This window comes from Ochotona curzoniae, unplaced genomic scaffold, assembly GCF_017591425.1.
Source record: "Ochotona curzoniae isolate NIBS_2020 unplaced genomic scaffold, NIBS_Ocur_1.0 patch107, whole genome shotgun sequence".
Lineage (NCBI taxonomy): Eukaryota > Metazoa > Chordata > Mammalia > Lagomorpha > Ochotonidae > Ochotona > Ochotona curzoniae.
The window spans coordinates 622334-640653 of NW_024466648.1; the positions used below are offsets into that span (position 1 = coordinate 622334).

The 18320-nt window shown below is 38.8% G+C and overlaps 1 protein-coding gene across 7 annotated transcripts in view; it reads right to left on the minus strand.

Annotated features, from left to right (window-relative positions):
* The window catches only part of LOC121166291 (sodium/calcium exchanger 1-like), a 55442-nt gene that overhangs the window by 22771 nt on the left and 14351 nt on the right, over positions 1-18320 (minus strand). For all 7 annotated transcript variants that reach the window (XM_040995425.1, XM_040995423.1, XM_040995424.1 and 4 more), the window contains one exon: positions 14824-14923. In XM_040995425.1, the coding sequence (XP_040851359.1) occupies positions 14824-14923 (100 nt within the window). The remainder of the gene's footprint in view (positions 1-14823; positions 14924-18320) is intronic.

Consider the following 18320-nt stretch of genomic DNA (forward strand, 5'->3'; position numbering starts at 1 on the left):
GTGATTTTCTAAAATAATCACACAGTTCATGAGCAGCTGAGTTGTGACTTGATCTAGTAGCCCAGGGAATATCTTCCTATTCATACGGCTTAATAGAAGTGAGTTGAAACATCCATCACACTGATTCAAAGTCTGAATGTGAGAATTCAAATGCCTGGTGCTTATACCTTTTAGGAATGTGACACTGTTGATATATCATCAGTAATATTTGCTTTCTAACATTGTTCAGATGTGATTCTTTTGCAGTTAGTAACAAGCTTTGTCTCAAGCCCTTCGGGGGATGAGTGAACAGTGAAACAGAACAGTGAAGTACAAGAAGAGCCTCATGGTCATGACCATATTGGAATCTCTAGGGTAAAATGGGTTCTTAGTCCATTCCTACTTCCTAAAGTCAGTTCTGAATCTAACATCCTGGGGTTTGCATATAGCTCTACTCCAGAATTTGGGGAAATGGTTCATGTCATATCTGAGATGGAAAGCAGTTTGGGAAATGTGTATCTGCTATTTTGAGGAGGTGGCCAACTTTGAATTCTTCCTACGTGTGCATTAGGTTTTCTCTTCCTTAACTCGTATTTATTTTTGTTAATATATGGCAGCTATGATTCAAGTTCTATTCTCCTATTACTCCTATTTCTTTTTGCTTTCAAAAGTTCTGGGATAATTACACAATTTGCAAGAAATATCGAAACTTAGAAATCAGCTATTTCACCCCGTACCATTTTAAGATATTAACTGAAACTGTGATTCAACTGTGATTTTTTTTTTTTTTTAATTTGAAGGGTTGAGTGACACAGGGCGGGAGTTGCTTCCATCCTAAATTCCCAAAGTAATGTAACAATCTGGGCTAAGCTAGGCCAAAGCTGGGAGCCAGGGACTCCATCCTAGTCTCCTACATGGGCCATAGGGGCCTAAGCGTTGGAGACATAATCTGCTACCTTCCCAGGTGCCTCAGTAGGGCGCTGAGTCACAGGCAAAGTAGCCAGAGCTCACACTGTTGCTCTGAATTGGGATGTCAGTATTATCAATGGTAGTTTAGTTCACTATACTCTAATGCCAGGTGGTTTCATACTTTGTTGTGTCTATGTGTGTCTCTGTAGACACATGTGGGTTAAATACATAAGACTTTAGTTAAACCCAGCAGCTTTTATCACACGATGATCTAAAATGTCTTTTCTCTTTTTCCTTTTGTGGTTGCACCTTACCTTTAGTCAGAAAACAGTCACCCTTGCTCTCCTAGCTCATATTCACCTCTTTATGCCATGAAATTCAATAATTCCAAAATGTATTTCTGAATAGGAATTTGCTTTATATTCATGATTTTGGAATAGTCCAATAAATATTTCCATAGATCCGAGTCTGTGAGAAGTACTTACATCTTCTCTGAATCAGATTAGATGTCAGTAAGTATCTTTAGCTGTGTACTGAAAGATAATTTCTTCTAAGCAATGCATCATCTATGTATATAGATATTAGATATGTACTTCCTCATCTCAGAAAAAAAATTCTGCTAAGGTGTCTAGATCCATGAGTTTCAAAATTACAGAAATAAAGCAAGTATTTGCTTTTATCAACAAAAGGTGTAATATTTGAAAACAGTCCAAGTGATTTTTTTTTTTAAACCAGGGTTTCTGAACTTGTCAAGTTCGGTGCCCTGCTGAAAGTTTAAGATCTCTGTCACAGCTGCCAGGCTCGGTTACCAGGGAGCTCTTGATCTCTCACAGGCCAGCTTGGAGTACTCTGGCTGTTGCTCAGCTTGCAGAGATCCTACCCATCTGGACATCTGGAACAAGTCCAATTCTATGCCACATGATACTTCTTTGGACATTTAAGCTGACCGATTTTATAGAATCTTCAGTCCTTGATCCAAGTTCCTTTGGTTCACCATGGCCCTTGAGCATTCTCTAAGCTAACCAACTTTTTGTAAAACATACAGTGCTTCAAGCTGCACAAGCTTCAGGAAGCACCTGAGTCACGTGCGGTAGGGAATGTCTTTCACCCTTCTCACTCTGCACACATTTCCTATTGCTACTGAACATATGGAGCTTCTGGTAGGTACATCAGGTACATTGGGCTTACATACACCACCAGTAACAACAACTCATTGTTTCAAGGCCAGTTCAAAGTCATGGTTTCCATTTCTCACAGTTTTGGAGATAACAACATACAATCTTTCTTATCTAATCATATTGGGCTGTTAAGAGAAGTGATTGCTGTCTTTTAATGTAGAATTTTGTCATAACAAAATCCTGTGCCCTAATATCATGTCAGCAAAATTTCCTAGTAAAACTAAGAATTTTACTTAATAGATGAAAGGATAAAGAAAATGATATATATACAAAAAGGAACACTACTTAGCTGTCAAAAAGAATGATTCCCTGTCTTTTGCAACAAAATAGATCAACTGGAGCCCATTATGCTTAGTGAAATAAGCTAGTCTTGAAAAAGAACAAACATGCATTTTCTGATATGATAGTTAGCAAAGAATACTAATATATAGATATGTATATGAAAACTGTTTTTTTAAGCCTCTGTCTACATGTTTGTGGAACAGATCTTTCAACTCTTTATTGAACATTATAGTTAGTGGTGCAATAATTCTGCAATTATAAAGTAAACTTAAATTATGTTGTAAAAATTGTATAAAAATGAAGGAAGGAGGGGGAATGAGAAGCAAAGTTTAGTTATCTCCTTAGAACTGTACCTATGAAATATGTTCTCTTTATATAAATAAGTTTCAAAAGTGATTTATTTTAGGAATTAACATTTCCTAGCTGAAAGATATTTACATAAATTCCAGTATTTTGTTTCTACATTTTTCTTAAATTAAAAAAAAACCAATGAATTGTATAACTATATTTTAAAGAGCTTTCCTGCTTCCAATATTCTTCACAGTGTGCTGGAGCCATTAACAACACCTCTGATGTGGTCAGTTGTCCTTGTGGAAGGTGTGGACCCTGCTGTTGTGGTCCTCTGGTCTTCTTGGTCTAGCCCCATGTAACCAAAGGGCTGACAAAACCTAGTGTTACATTTCCTGGGCTGTCTGCACCCTCCAGCTGGAGACTGATTAGCGTGGAGACTCCACATCTAGACCATACTATGCTTATGCACACACTAGAGACCAGTGAGTTTACTCCTAGAGACCCATTGTCTCTCGCTTCCATCCTACTTCTCCAGATAGATGCAGTTGACATCAATGCTATTATGTCTATAATTTGAGTACAGACTTGCTACAGATTTAGCATTTGAACCACTGGCTTGTTAATGAAAAGAAGATGACATATGGATTCTGTAAGTCTCTCCCCCTATTTCCAAACTCCAGGCAGCTAAGGGCCATCCTGTACCATGGACCGGAGAAGCTGTTCCGGTTGTAAGGCTAGAGGATGTGTGACAGTTGGAAATGAACCCAAGAAGGCAAATCCTTCTTTGAATAATTCTCAATCCTGTGTGCAATTTTCCATAAAGATTTAAAACTAAGCAGATTAGGCCACTGTGGTACTTGTTAGGACAGGCAGCACAAAACACACTCAAAACATTTAATGTGACAAATGGTTCTCAGCAAACACAGCCACTGTCAGGAAAAACGGATGCACTAGGAGTTCTAGCTCCATGCATGTTTGATTATTAGCAAAATTAATCTATTGAAAGGTAAAAGTTGACTGAGTTAGCCTGTCTGAAAAATCACTGTGAGAAATGAATATTCCTAAATGATTACAGTTTGACATAACTAGTCATGCATATTTTTGCCCTAAGCTTTTTGTTTTCAAAATAACTCCATAACTGAAATTGAAATTCCGAGTGTATTTATCCTTTCTTAATCATAGGATTGACATGAATCTGGGTTACTTACTAGAGAAGCATTTTCTGCAGATTTGAGCAATTACGAAATAGACGTTGGACAGGTATGTCCAATGCTCAGCAGTGCAGGGGCTTTTGCTAGTACAGATTCACTGGGTTGAGTGTGGGCACATCAGGTTCTAACACTGGCCTGAGGGCTCTGGTAATACTTTGTAAATATTAGCAGCTGTGTCTATATTAGCCTCCTGGAGTGTGGGAAGTTAAGTATTGGAGGAAAGTTTTGGGCAGTGATAACCCTGTAAATTTTCAAAATTGTATCAGTGACATGTCCTAGGAAAATGTTGAAATTTACAGAAGAAGTAGATGTATACCAAAAGACTGCCATTCTATATGCAGGGGAGCATAAAGGTTACCTGAATTCTTCCCATAAAATGCTGCTGTGACTAAATGGGGGATGCAGTTCACTATTGATGGTCATGCCTTTGGATGAATACCTTTCATCTTTTACTTTTCATCTTTTTGGGAATCGGGAGATCACAAAACTTAAGTGACTAGCTCATGGCATCTAAAACTCGTTTCCATCAGTCACAATTTCTTGACCCATTGATACCACCAGAAAGATTGTGATTTGTACCAAAAACCCCCTCATTTTCTGATAAACCCATTTGGTTTTGCTTTATAAAAACATGTAGTTAAGAAATCGCTATCCTATTTATATGATGTTTCTCATTGAAATTTTGGATGAGTCTTCCAGACTCTAAACGTCTGGCTCCATTTCACTCTTTCTTAAGGGCCTGATTTTCCTTAGATTTTGAGGCTGATCCTCTGTAAATGGTTTCCACTCATCCTTTTGGGACGTGGGATTCTTCCCTTTTAACGGCACACATCTGTCTCTCAGGAGCAAAAAAAAAAAAAAAAAAAACAACAACAAAAAACGGTGTTAACTCTTTAGTAGTGATAAAACCATTTGCTTTAGGAAGTTTTCCTGAACTCAGTGTCATTTGAGAAGACTATAGGTTTTGTAAGTTTGCCTGTAGTTGATGCTAGTTGAGAATCTAAGAACCTTTTTTTCTTCTTAATTTATTTATGATACAGTTTCATAGGGATTTCCAAGACTCTAGTGCTAGTGTTGGCCTGCATCGTGATCACAGTTGTCCATGGTATCCCTCCTCTGATTTCTTTTTATCTCCTTCTCTTCATTGTGATTTCCAATAAGATCACTCACCGCTTCATAAAGGAACCTTTACTGACAACATGATGCCTTCATGATTGTTTAATACTTTCTGGACTTCTCAAAAATTTGCTGCATGCCTGCGAATTTTTAGGAAACTGGCATAGCCCAAACTTTCTTCCTTTTCTATGCTGTTGGAAAGGTCAATAATTTTTTTTTATTTTGATTTGAAAGGTATAGGAGAGAGAGAGACAGATGGAAATAGAACCACAGTGGTGGGAGCTGGGCTAGGCTGAAGCCAGCAGTCAGACCCAGGTTTCTTTCAAGCACTGGAACCACTTTCTGCTGTGTTCCCAGGAGCCTTAACATGAAGGCGGATTGGAAGTTGAATATCTGGGCTTGAACAGGCATGCATATGGGCAGCTTCTCTTGTTATAACATCACACTGGACCTGTCAGTGAGAATGATCTCATCAGTGGGGTTCAAATGGAGCCTCATCTTGCTCTCATTGCCCATGAACACTTCCTGTAGAGGGTGGGTTGACGCAGGTGGCTGTTGCCAGTCCTGATTGTCATAGCTTTTTAATTATATATCATAAATTATAGCCCAGCATCATGCTGTTGTGATGCCTACCCTCAACATATCTTGACAATAGGATGCTGGACTTTCTATCATTGCCTATGCCTACAATGTCCGAATGATGGACTTACGAGTTATTTTGAAGGACTATACTATTGTAATAATGTAGAAGAAATGAGGAGGGGAGGAGAAAAAACATCCCTGAGCCTAAAGAAATGTGAGGAAGCAAAAAACAAATAAGCAATAAAACCTTAAACCATCTGAAAAATCATTTTCTCTCCCACCATCAAGGAAGCTCATCTTCCTTATTTGCTATTAGGTTTACAGGTTTGAACTCTAAAAGCATATCAGGCCACATCTTTGGACTATGCACACAGGATGAAACGCTTACCTGATTCTCCAGTAAATTTTCAAAGTGGATGGAGATTGAAAGAGTATCTGTGTCAGTACCAATCCAATCTTTGGCAACCAATAATTTGTACCTGACACATTTTTAAGCATTGACCATTTAGAAAGATAAGAGCACTTATGTCATAGAACTTCCTGTCTGACAAGGGGAGATAGTAATGATGTAAAATAGATAAACACGATACTTTTTAGTACTGATATGGGCTATGAAGCCAACATCAGGTGATATTGCAATGAATAGAGCACTGATTGAAAAAATTCTCTGAGAGGGCCTGTGAGTCAAGCCTTAAGAACAGAAAAAGCCACAGGGAAACAAGCTTATGTCCAAGAGCGAGAAGACTAGAAAAATAAACCTGTGGTCTAAGGTACTATGTCTCTGAGAGATACATGTATGAGAAAGGAAGAAGGATGTCCTTAGATTAGTGTGAATCAGAATTCTTGTCCAATCTCATATTTGGGTTCATGACTGCATCCCAGGCAGGATGCTGGGGGGCTTCTGTGAATTTGAAACATCTAATAATGCAAGGCCATTCACTCAATGTTGCAGGTGTAGGGTTAGGAACATTTTAATCTTTACTGATCTTTGGATAACACCAGGGGACAGACACAGAAGATCTGAGAGCTAAAGCACTTGTTCTGCCACTCGGAAAGAAAAAATGGGTGCAATGCTGGATGGTGTTGTAAGAGCTAAGTGTTGTGAAATAAGCTCTGTGTGACCCAGGAAGATATACTCTATCTCTCTTTCTCTCTTTCTCTCTCTCTCTCTCTGGACTTCATCGCCAAAAAAAGAGGAGGCAAGAAGAGCTGACCAGCCAAGTGCTTCCCATCTCTATGCCAGAATTCTGCAGAATTCTGATCTAAGATGCTCTATTAGCACACAGGATGTAACACACCTGCCTGTTGAGAGCAGACAAAGGCAAGGCAGGGGAGACACATGGTGTGGAGTATGTCTGGAAACTGATTCCCGCAAGTGGCTTTTCATCACAGAAGCTGCAAGGACAAGGTTTTTATCTAGAGAACAGGCTGTGAACAGAAAGAATTAATACTGCAAGTGACTTTTATGTAGCTCCTCTCTGCCTGTGGGGGGTGTATGTGTGTGTGTGTGTGTGTGTCGAAGGGGGAGCGATGGATGGCCGTGTTTACATCTGTGTCTACTTCCTTGGATTATGCTGAAAGGCTTCTGCCTGGAATGGAAAATGCCCCCATAGCTTGTGCATTGATTTGCACATAACAACGGAAACTGTATTTTCATTGCCGTAGCCAGTGCCAACAAAAGAGCTCCTGGATCCAGTGATGGCACATTGTTTGCTGAACTGAGCTGCTCCCTCTCCAGACAAAAGCTGCACTAGAGACGTGACTTCAAGCTCACAAATTAGAGTGCTGATTCAGTCTGCAGCCTTTCAGTATAATCTTTTCCCCAAGATTTTGTTGTAAGCAGTTGAAGAGAAAAACAACCCAACAGGCCAATATTCTCAGAAATACCAGCTATAGCATATCTGAGGGCCAGAAAATGCTTGCTTTTCCTTCAGATCCCTCATACTCTCACCCCTGCATAGGTGGCTTGCCTGGTTCTGACACGAGAAGTTGAAGCTACTTGATTGAACATTTTATCTTGCCATCACAGACATTTTTATGCTGGTACATATAACAGAGTTGTATTTCTTGCTAATGAATATGGCTGGCCCCAAAGCATATCTCACAATTTTCTTTCAAGAGCTTACACTTGTTCTGTTTTTCAATTAGAATAATGACTATGGGCTACATAATAATAATCAAAGACCACAGAAAATAACACTATAAAATGACTCTGCATATTAGTTTTGCAAATACTTTGTATACAAATAGATGCATATACACACATGCAAGTCATGTATGTAGATTTTTAGTAGAGCAATGACCTGTGCACAAACTTTTCAATGCATGGTCAAGGTGTATGTGTGAGAGTGCATGCTTACGTATATACACGTATTTATTCCCTAGATCAGACAGCAGTGGGAAGTAGTGAAAATAGGCATTTTGATGCCAGTTATGTGAAGGGATTTGAAAAAGTTTATGGAATAAATGAAATTAAAAGAGAAGTTTAAAAGGGTGAATGAAAAAACTCTTGAAATTTATGAACATACTCATTTATACACGTGTTCCATGAACTTCTTGATGACCTTCTCAAAGTGTATTGGGAAATTTTTCAACACACAAATTCACTAATTTTTCAACAAAGATGTATCATTTTCAAGCACTGTGTTACATATTAGAGAAATAATGAGTAAGACAATTTGCTGTTGAACTTTCATTAAAATTTGGATATTGGAACTTCTAGGAGGACTTGACTAGATCTGTACTTAGTAATAGAATACAAGATTTTTTAAGATGGAACAGAATAAAATATATCCAATAAAATAAAAATAAGGGATGCTTTTAAACACCTGAACCAAGTAAATTTTGAACACTTAGGCATATTTTTTGTTAAGATTTCAGATAGCCAGAGAAAATAGGAACCACTGAATTATATATAATTTTATAATCTTAGGATAAAAATTTGCTGAGAAAAGTTTTATTTCTGTAAAATAAAGTGGGAATTTGTGTACTCTCTGGATAGCAAGCAACATAAATAACTGGCATATCAGGTGATAAAATAATATCTTCCAATGTTATATTTCAAAAGCAAACACGACAATCAGAACAAAATTTTGCTTCAGTGTGGGAAGAAGTTGAAGATGCATATTTTGACAATCTACCTGAAAGCACAGGACAGTCTGAGTTTATCTCTAGGATCATTCAACAGTGCGTCTTGAGCATCAGCTGTCATTTAAATGAATACTTGCCAAGTCATGGTAGCCATATAATTTAACTAATATGTATTTCAAGACACATATTCCATTTTCAACAAAGCCAGAATAGTACCTTTAAAATAGCAACATCATAGAAAACAAGTTGATATTTTATTGCTCAAAATGGAAGGCCCTTTGGGAGACTCAGGTTATCTTTAAGTCCTGTTTTCAGTATTTCTGGGTCCCAAAGATAGTTCTCTGAGTTGTCTTTCCCAGTCCTGCCAATTCACATGTGGGGTTACAGAACTAATCTAAAGCCATACAACTAATTGGCTTTCTGTTTCGAAAAATATTCTTAAGAGAAACAAAGAGAGAGAGTGGCTTCACTTTGCAGCTGGAGCTGTGCCTCATGGAAGCTGGGATTTCAGTGCAGGTGTCCCATAGGGATGGCAGGGACTGAGTTAGATATACCATCACTAGTGCCTCCTAGGGTCTGTGTCATTAAGGAGTTGTTGCTAGGAGCCAAGGCCAGGTATCAAACTCAGACTCTGAGATGAAATGTGTGTCTTTACCGGCATGTACCTACACTACAAAATGCCCACTCCATAGTTGATGGCTTTTGATATTTGAACTCCTTTTCAAAGGAGTCAAATATTCAAACATACATCTTATGAAATAAGTTATCTATTTGCCATCCATGTTAGATGTAAGATGTACTCTATCACAAAGATATATTTGTAATGAATAGCACCCTAGGTTGGATGGCAGCAGCATTGTTACATCTCCTGTTAGAATTCCAACTGCCATTCAGCCTTTATTTCTGTGTTTTCAGCCATGATAGTGATTCCAACTATGGCAAAACCTACCTTCATAATGTATATTATCACAGGCAAAGATTAGGAGCTTAAAAAAATGCTTGGACATTGGTTTTACTTTGTTTCAGAGGAACTGACATCATGTCTAGGAATGGATCTAAGTGCAGGTTCAAGGTAACAAACAATTTGGGAGTTCCTCTTAATGGAATCAAACCTAGACTTGCTAGGAAACTCAGTGTCTGAACCTGCTTGTTTTCCAGAAATCAGGATATTCTTTCTGACCTAGGCTTACAAATTTCTATCAAGTGAAACTACCAGAATCATTCCTTCACCTGTTTTGTTCCACACTAACTCATCTAAAATATTTCCTTCTTGGCCTGAGTTGATGTTGTGAGGAGGATAACCAGGGCCAAGCTGAAAATGTATTGGATTTTTACTCCAAAGATACAAATCCCTCTTATAGATGGGAACTTGCTAACTATGTGGCCATCAACAAGCTATGTAATCACCCTGAGCATTGAGCTCTTCAGTTGTAAACTCAGGTCAAAAAGTGGTTAACCCAATCATAGAATATGTACTATGTATACAAGGCACTGGCCAGGTAGTAGATTACTATAAATACTAACATTACTTAATAAAATATGGGCTCCAATAATAAATATTTCTTGTACAGATTTGCTTGAAAAGAGTTGCACAATTTTGTCTGTTGAAACTGGAGTCTTTTTCATGTTTAGCATTTGATTTTAGACCAAAGATAATAATCTTAATGGTCATATGAGAAACAGGACAAACTGAAAGTTTTACTTAGTAACACAGTCCCTCTCTCTCAATTATTTTCCATCATAACACTGATGTTATGTCAAACTTGACCTGGAAGGATTTTAACTGTTTAAAGTGTCTATTCAGAGGGCCTGAGAACAATACATTAAGAAAAAGGAATTAAGAATTTCCTTATAGTAATGATGTTCAGTTAACACAGGCGATCTAGACGTATGCCTGTTAGCAAGAATTGTCATACCACCTGTTGTTGAGTGTTATTTTCATTAGGACTTTGGGAAAGGATTAGGTTGATGATTATCCAGGTGAATTTTTATATAGAGATACCGTTGACAGTTATTTTCATTAAATAGTTTAATAGAGCACTTTTTAATCCATTGAGCATGCATGAATGAAGGACTGATGTCAGAGCCTTCCCCCAAACTAAAGTATTCCCCACACTGCTTTGGTAGGCTTAGGAGACCTTTCCTCCACGTGTTTACCTGAGATTCAGACTTATTGTGAAGTACAGTGAGGAGGGGTAGGTCAGCTGCAGACTCCAGCCTGGCCTCCTGTTGAATGCAGCAGATAGCTCTGCATCATCATCCTCTCACTTGGTTTTCATTGGAGCTGTATTGTGTCCTCTCCTTTTTATTCTAGAACAGATCTCGTGCGCATGCTTGTATTGTACTGCATGTTTACTTAAGGCAAGGCAGGTAGACGGGCAGAGTATGCTTTTCTATTGCCAGCACAGGTGTGCCCTGAAACAAGATCAGGGAGACCAGAGAACTCGCAAGGTCACTGCCGGAGTTCCAAAATGCAAAGAGCAGATGGGATGCTAGAGCTAGCCGCGTCCAACTATTTCACACCAGTGAGGAAACTAAAAGTCAGAAAGGTCAAATAATATATGAAGATTATTTTAAGGTAAGAGACAGAATCATGAGTTCATATTGGAAAGAAACCTGGCCTGATCCACACCTGGCACTTCCTCTTATCAGCTTTGACTCTTGGTCAAGGTACATTATTTAACTGAATCTCGGTGTTCCTTTTTATGAAGTGTGTGAAGTGGGATGTTTATACCACAAAACAAAAAAAAAAGTCAGTGTGTTTTTGGTCACCTAGTTATTTTAGTAATTATATTGGATTAACTCTACTTAAATGAAATGTAGTTATATTTTATTATAGGCTCTTCCACTGCCTCCCAACAATCACTTTTGGTAGGCACATGTACAGACAGCCCTCATGGAAACATACATGGTCATAATCCTAATGTCATTCTGCTACTGAAGAAGAGTCATCTACACTTTCCATGAGAAGGAACTGAGATCTCAGGTTGAAGTTCTGTCCAGGGACACCCAGAATGAAAGGCAGTCTTGCAGTCACTTGGTCCTTCGCCAACCCAACAATCACTCCATGGAGCTTGTAGAATTGGCACTGACATCCTGGCTTTCTTCATGCAGCTAACGTTCCCTCTTCTGTAATAAGGCAATGCTTTTCTTCCTAGCAGATGATTTCTTAAAGTCAGCCCACCATTCTCCCTCTGCCCCAGGGGAAAAGCAAGCAGGAATTGGGACTTAGGGAAAATCCAAGGTGGACAAACAGCGGTTGCTTACTTCATGTAGAAGAGCATGTGCTGACCCATCTTGAAAGCACCTGGTGGAGCTGGCCTTGCCTTGCAAGTTTTGGACAGCCATTCACTTGCTGCCTACTACCAGTGCTGGATAAAGAAAGCATTTTTGAAGAACTGCAGGGGCATGGCTATTTAATCCCTGCCTAATCTCTGGAGGCCTACAAACATTTTGACTTTTCAAATTTAGATCTTTAAGACCTAAGGTTGCAGAAACATTATGTTTATAGGAGGTCCAAGCTATGGAATTCAAGAAAAAGCAGGGAAATGAAAAGGTTGACATAGGGTTACCTGGTTTGAAAATTAGAGAAGCAAAATCCTGTTTACAAAATTATCATTTTTGTTTAGCAAGATATGTAGACTTAATTTTGCACAGAAAATTGCTTAGGAAAGAAAAAATCTCAGTGGAGCCCTTTAAAAGCAATTGAGTATTTTTAATAAGGCAAATCTTTTGATTCCATTTAGCCAAAAACTCTTAAAATCCAACACAAGTGTTCATTAAATGCTGCTTTACAAATTTTATTGTCTGCTTAATGACCTAAGAATATTAACATTCTTTGGACACTTAATTGTAATCATTATGACATACACTGAATTTTTTAAACAGCCATTAGGTAATTCAGTGTCATTTAGTGCCTCTAAACTGTCAGTCAGCTTCCTGATATTTTCTCTAAAAATTGTAAAATTAATTTATTCAGAAGCCTGCAAATTTCTAAGCAATTGTGTCTTACCGCCAAGTAGTCATTTAAAGCCTAAAACTCAATATATGGTGTGATGAATAAGGACTCTGGGGAGGCTTTGCATTTCATTCATTAAGAATGTTAAAAAGAATGTGGGCTGGACTTAGGACTGTCATGAAATGATGGCAGCATCACTCCTGGAGAGGGGACAAGGAGTCTCTATCCATGAGCCAGAATGGAAAAATGCTATTCCCCCTTTTGAATAGCTCTCTCCCTTAACGGCAACAGACAGAATATGTCAGCAGTTTTGGGAAATCCTGGCTCTATGCTACGTTCTACACCCATGCTGCCTCTGTGGGATATAGCTTCTTTTCCTTCAGATACAGAATGTACTTCTTGGGGGTTTGAGAGGAATCAATTCAATGTAAAAGATGAAGTGTTTAGAAATCAAAATCTGTTTCTTTGAAATCAAAAACCATCTTAACGGTTGTTGCCCTGGCTACTTCTTAAAACCAGTACCAAATACTTGACTTTGGTTTTGGTGATAGTAAATTGTTACTCAAATCTGTTATGGCTGACCTTTACCACTGCCGCAGACTGGTGGTGAATGTTCAATGTCCCTGTACTCAAAAGAAAGTGTGTGAATGAATGTACACAAATCTACCCCATTGCTAGAAAATGAACTGATGCTATCTTGATCATCTAGTTTAAATCTACAGCCCTTTGTGTAGGGCTGTATATTTCACTAAACTCCCTAACAAGCTCACCATCACACTTAGACTTGAACTTACTCATGTTAGCTACTGTTTCCACCACTAGCATATAAAAGCTCTATTTGGGCAGGGGTATTTGTTTAATTCACCATAATATACCTGGCACCAAGCACAATAACTGATGTGTAGAAACATGAATGAATGAATGAGATCGGTATAGGGTGACTATAAAAATGCTCATCTGTTTGCAGCTAAGGAAAACCTGGAAACTATTAAGAGTGCTTCACTAAATTCTGTTGTTCAATCTTACCATGTAAGACTAAGACAATTTGATTATTTTAATATGTTCTATATCAGTCTCATCAATAGTTTTGTCTGTTTTCTTCTCTCCATGAAGCATGAATAGTCAATGCCTCAGATGCTAAACTTTAAATGAAAGAACAGCATTAGCCATAAGCCCACTCTCTAAAGAAGTTACCCACCATTGAATGTTCATAAATGCCCACCGCTTACGCAACTTCATGCAATCAAAAGGCATGATTATAAGTAATGCCCATAATTAAGCAAGGACATTTGAAAAAATCACTTGCTTCTACAGTACTTCAGGGACCTGTCAAATTATCCCATGGCAGATTGGAAAATAAGGGCTATGTTCAAAGTCATGACCCAACTGCCAGTGATGTGTTTCCATATTGTACCATGTGGGAATCACCACTGAGCAAATGCCAGCTTTGTTTATCAGCTGCAACATGAAAAGATGGGCCTGTAGGGATCTTCACAGAGAAGGATCCAGGGCAGATGGACAAGAAGGTCAACACAGCTCCCAGGATACGTTTGCCTTCATCAATCTTCAAGAAGGGATTTCCTCTGTCTTTATACAATCATACAGAGAGTGGACAAGGTTTTGACAGGACCGCAAGGGGATGCTTTTCTCGGTGTTTAAATTTCTCTGGTTGCTGTCTCCTTGAGTTTGGAGAACACTTCATTTTGTAGGATATTCCTAAATAAGACTGTGCACTTGGTGTGTCCAGGAGGAAACAAAGTATGCTTCTATTTCCACATCTAGAGCCAGTGCAAACAGTTATTAAATATTGTTAGAGAAAGTATAAAATGATGCAGCTGGCTCTGGTAAATCATCTTAATGCCTTCCTTTTGCACCAAGGCTTTTCCTTCCTTCTTTCTGACCTGCACTTGACCCTTCTGCTTCATTCAGGGCCTTCTCCAAACAAAGCCTTGTGATTGACCGTTAGTGAATTAGATCAGTTTCAAGCTTTGGTGTCCCTATTTCCAGAGAGAGACAGATGTAACATAGAAAAGGATCCATGAAGAGATGTACTGCATTGAGATGATCTAATTTAGTCTCATGCATGTATACATGCAATAAATTTGTTTCCTTTTGAAATGTACCATGGTTGCCCTTTGATGCTTTGCCATATCCCAAGTCATCACGATGGGAAAATTCGGCTCTGGTTGAGACATTTTAATGTACAGCATGCAAGACAGGTACTCACCAGCACTGACCGTGATGGCTTCAATGAACTGTTCCCTCCAGCTGTTTGTCCCGACCACAAGGGCCAGGTTTGTCTTCTTAATGAGTTTATCCACAGTACTCTGCAAAGGTAAGAAAGAATCAGATAGTAACTGCTCAGTTTCTTAAGGCCCAGGGAGCCCCAAGATCTTGTTGTGATCCAACCCCTAAATTACATATAAAGGGTAACAAATGTTAGGTTCAGAACAATTGCATGGGCATCAAACAGTGTTATGATTATGCAGACAAGCATGGTCATTAGTTGGAGAGACTCTGAAATGAAAACTTCTCAGTACTAAATACAACCCTCCTTTACTGATTAGTAGCCAATTAAGAATAGACTCATTGTTTCGAATAACAGGTGTTGCAAAAGTTCATTCATTCCCTTGAATGTTTGAGACTGTTTGTCTACTGCCCTCCTTTTAACACATTATGTGCAACTAAATTTATGTACACATTGATTACCATGACATATCTGAACGATGGGAAATGGCAGGCTTGTTTTATTTATTTATTTATTTATTATGTTAGTTGATGAAATGCCACCTGGCAGCAAACTTCAAGGTCGCTTGCTGCATGATCATGGTAGAATTTTTCTTTGGCTACCGATTTGGTCAGCCTTATGGCTTTTACAGAATTATACTCTCAGTCAACTCCTGATGCAAAGTAGAAAATACAAGCGTAGAAGAAAACTAAACTAGTTAAATGCTTTTGGTTTAGGGCACACTACACTTTACCTTGCACTACGTTACTCTGACCCTGTTTTGCTGGCTGGGGTTGTACTGAAGACTCCTTGATTTTCATTAGACTGGTCAAGTGCTTAGTTTTGTAGAATTAGCATTTTCTATTGTTGTAAACCGAGTTACCAGAACAACAGGAGCAGTCAAGCATTTGCAAGAAAACTAAGTCAGCAGATGCACTCAAAGCACTACTACAAATCATGGCAACTACAGGGAGAAGGGCCGCTTCCAGGCGATCAAGGCTGCTTCTCCAGAGAAGCAATGACAGACTAATCTACCAAACATCCACACTTACTGTCAGAGCATCCTCCAATTTCCACTCATTGCAAAGAGGCAAAAAAAAACATGTATTAATTTTCTTAGGTCTGATCTTTACATGTTTAATGCAGTGTACCTGAATTGACTATGGTCTGAGAGGCAGCATTTTATCAGCCAACATAGAGTAAGGAAAAGGCAGTGGCGGGGGGGGGATAGAAAAGGTCAAAATCATGTTATATTTACAACTCTGCTGGTTCCAGACAGAGGCACTAGAACTGACTTGAAACATTGTCTTTCTCCAACGGGCTCATGTTGTGTTTGCAGCATTATTCCTGGCTGGATTGCATGTCTTTAGGGTGGTGACATTCAGCTCCTAGCCTTGTGTTTGGAACTGCTGGTGCCCCTGATAAAAGCCATAACAGCACGCCTGTTGCCTATCATAACTTGAAGCACATGACATGCATCTGCCTTTTCTCCCCTACTCAACATCTCTTCAAGCACTCTGAGCATCAGGGTGAGGCCAATTCAGAGTGCTGCACAGAATTTAACAAGAAATGACCTTGATTTTCCTATGCGTAATGGAAATTTGGGGCAGCTCTCTCCAAAGGGACATTATTTGTGCAGAAGCTAAAACAGAGCATCTCACCATGTGAGAGATAAACAATTGAACAGATAGGCTGCTCTACGTTATAACACAAGCTTTTCTGCAAAAAAATATGTTTAAGAACAATTTTAAAAATACACTGAATGTAAATCCACAATAGTCTAAATAATAGTTCATGTTAGTCCTGTGGAACTATGGTACAGAGGGTTTTCTTAGGACATAATTTGCATACATGTCACTCTTTGAGCTATGGGGAACAGGATAATTAATAAAGATGAATTTGAAGTTTAGAAACCTGAACTCAGACATTATTCTTTGCATTTAGCTGGATTCCAGGGATCCTAAATGCCAGCAAAAAAAAAAAAAACCCTGTACTGTACTAACTTTGCAAGAGTTTGTCTAAACGTCACCATCAGTGAGGAGTGCTGGTGAAGCCAAGCCTTTGGTCTCATCACATTAGGCAGCAACTCAGTGCAAAAGCAGAGTGGGAAACTGAGATGTCACCTATGCTTGGCTTCCTAATCAGGTCTGCAAGCTGAGAACAACAATTTTTTTTTAAAGATACTTCATTTGAATGTTAGTGTTACAGAGGGAGATATAGAGACAAACAAGTGGAGATCTTTTCTGTCAATTCACTCCTCTAATGGTTGTAACACAGCTGAACAGGCTGAAGCCAGAAACTTCTGGGTCTCTTCCATGGGTGGCACATGCTCAAAAACTTGGGCTATATTGTATTGTGCTTTCTAGGTCATTACTAGATCAGCAGTCTAGCAGGTTAGATTTAAATTTTTGTCCATATGGAAATGTCAGCAACATGGGTGGCAACTTAACATGTTATGCCACATCTGAGCACCCCAGAGGAACAAGATTTTTAAAATAACCATGTCTTAGAAAAATAAAATTTCTAAATGAATGATAAAAATCTCAAAATCCATGATTGGGGGCAGTTCAGAAATATGTCCCTAAGGCATCCTTTAGATGCTGTAAGTGCATTGGTGAACTTGGAGAGATGAGGGGAAATGACTTCTGTAAGCTGGTCTGGGAGGGTCAGTACACTGAACAAGCATATTTTCATTGAAATGGTTGGGGTCATCTCATAAGAGAACGCATCATTCCCTGGGAGAACCCAGGGAGGGGCAAGCTTGTTCTGGTAATGCCTCGTTACTGTTTACTCTCTGCCCTCTTTTAACAGGAATGAGTACAAGGAGGAATTCATAGATGCTCAGTGGACTGAAGGAGAGAGCTTAATTACATCTTAGCTTTTTAAAAATGTTTTCATCGCAAAGATATTTTACTTTCACTTATCTCCTGTCAGAAAAAGTTTTTAGAAAAATTAACAAATGGACCCAGCACTCCAGATGAAATCGTGAAGTTTCAAAGTTGGGGCCTGATTGTCCCTTTTGGAACCTGCATTGTGGGTTTTCAAGCAGGAGCAAAGTTTGATTTTGAAAGACAAGTAAGGAAAATATTTCTCTGCTCTGGGTTTGTGATGTTGGAAAGGATAAGAGGGGACATATTTTTTTCTTGTCTCACAGTAAAGTGAGGTATGGCTCCTTTTAAGGCTTTTACAGAGGTTAGGACTGGAGGAGTGGGAAGGGATGAGAAATGCGATGGGTGCAGACAGAGCAGCTAATAGTCAACAGGAATTTTTCCATCAAAGTTTTAAGTTCATATATTTAACTTCTAAAAAGCAATGACTTTCATTGCTTAGAGAACTGGGAATGCAATTTTTGTCAGCTCCAATAAAAACTCTGGTTGTAAGCAATGAGCCGTCAGTATGTAACTGCACTAAAATGGGTCTAGAGAGAGACAGATACATATAAATGAGAGTGTGTCAAAGGTATGTCTCCTTGGGCGAGGGAACACAAAGTATGTACT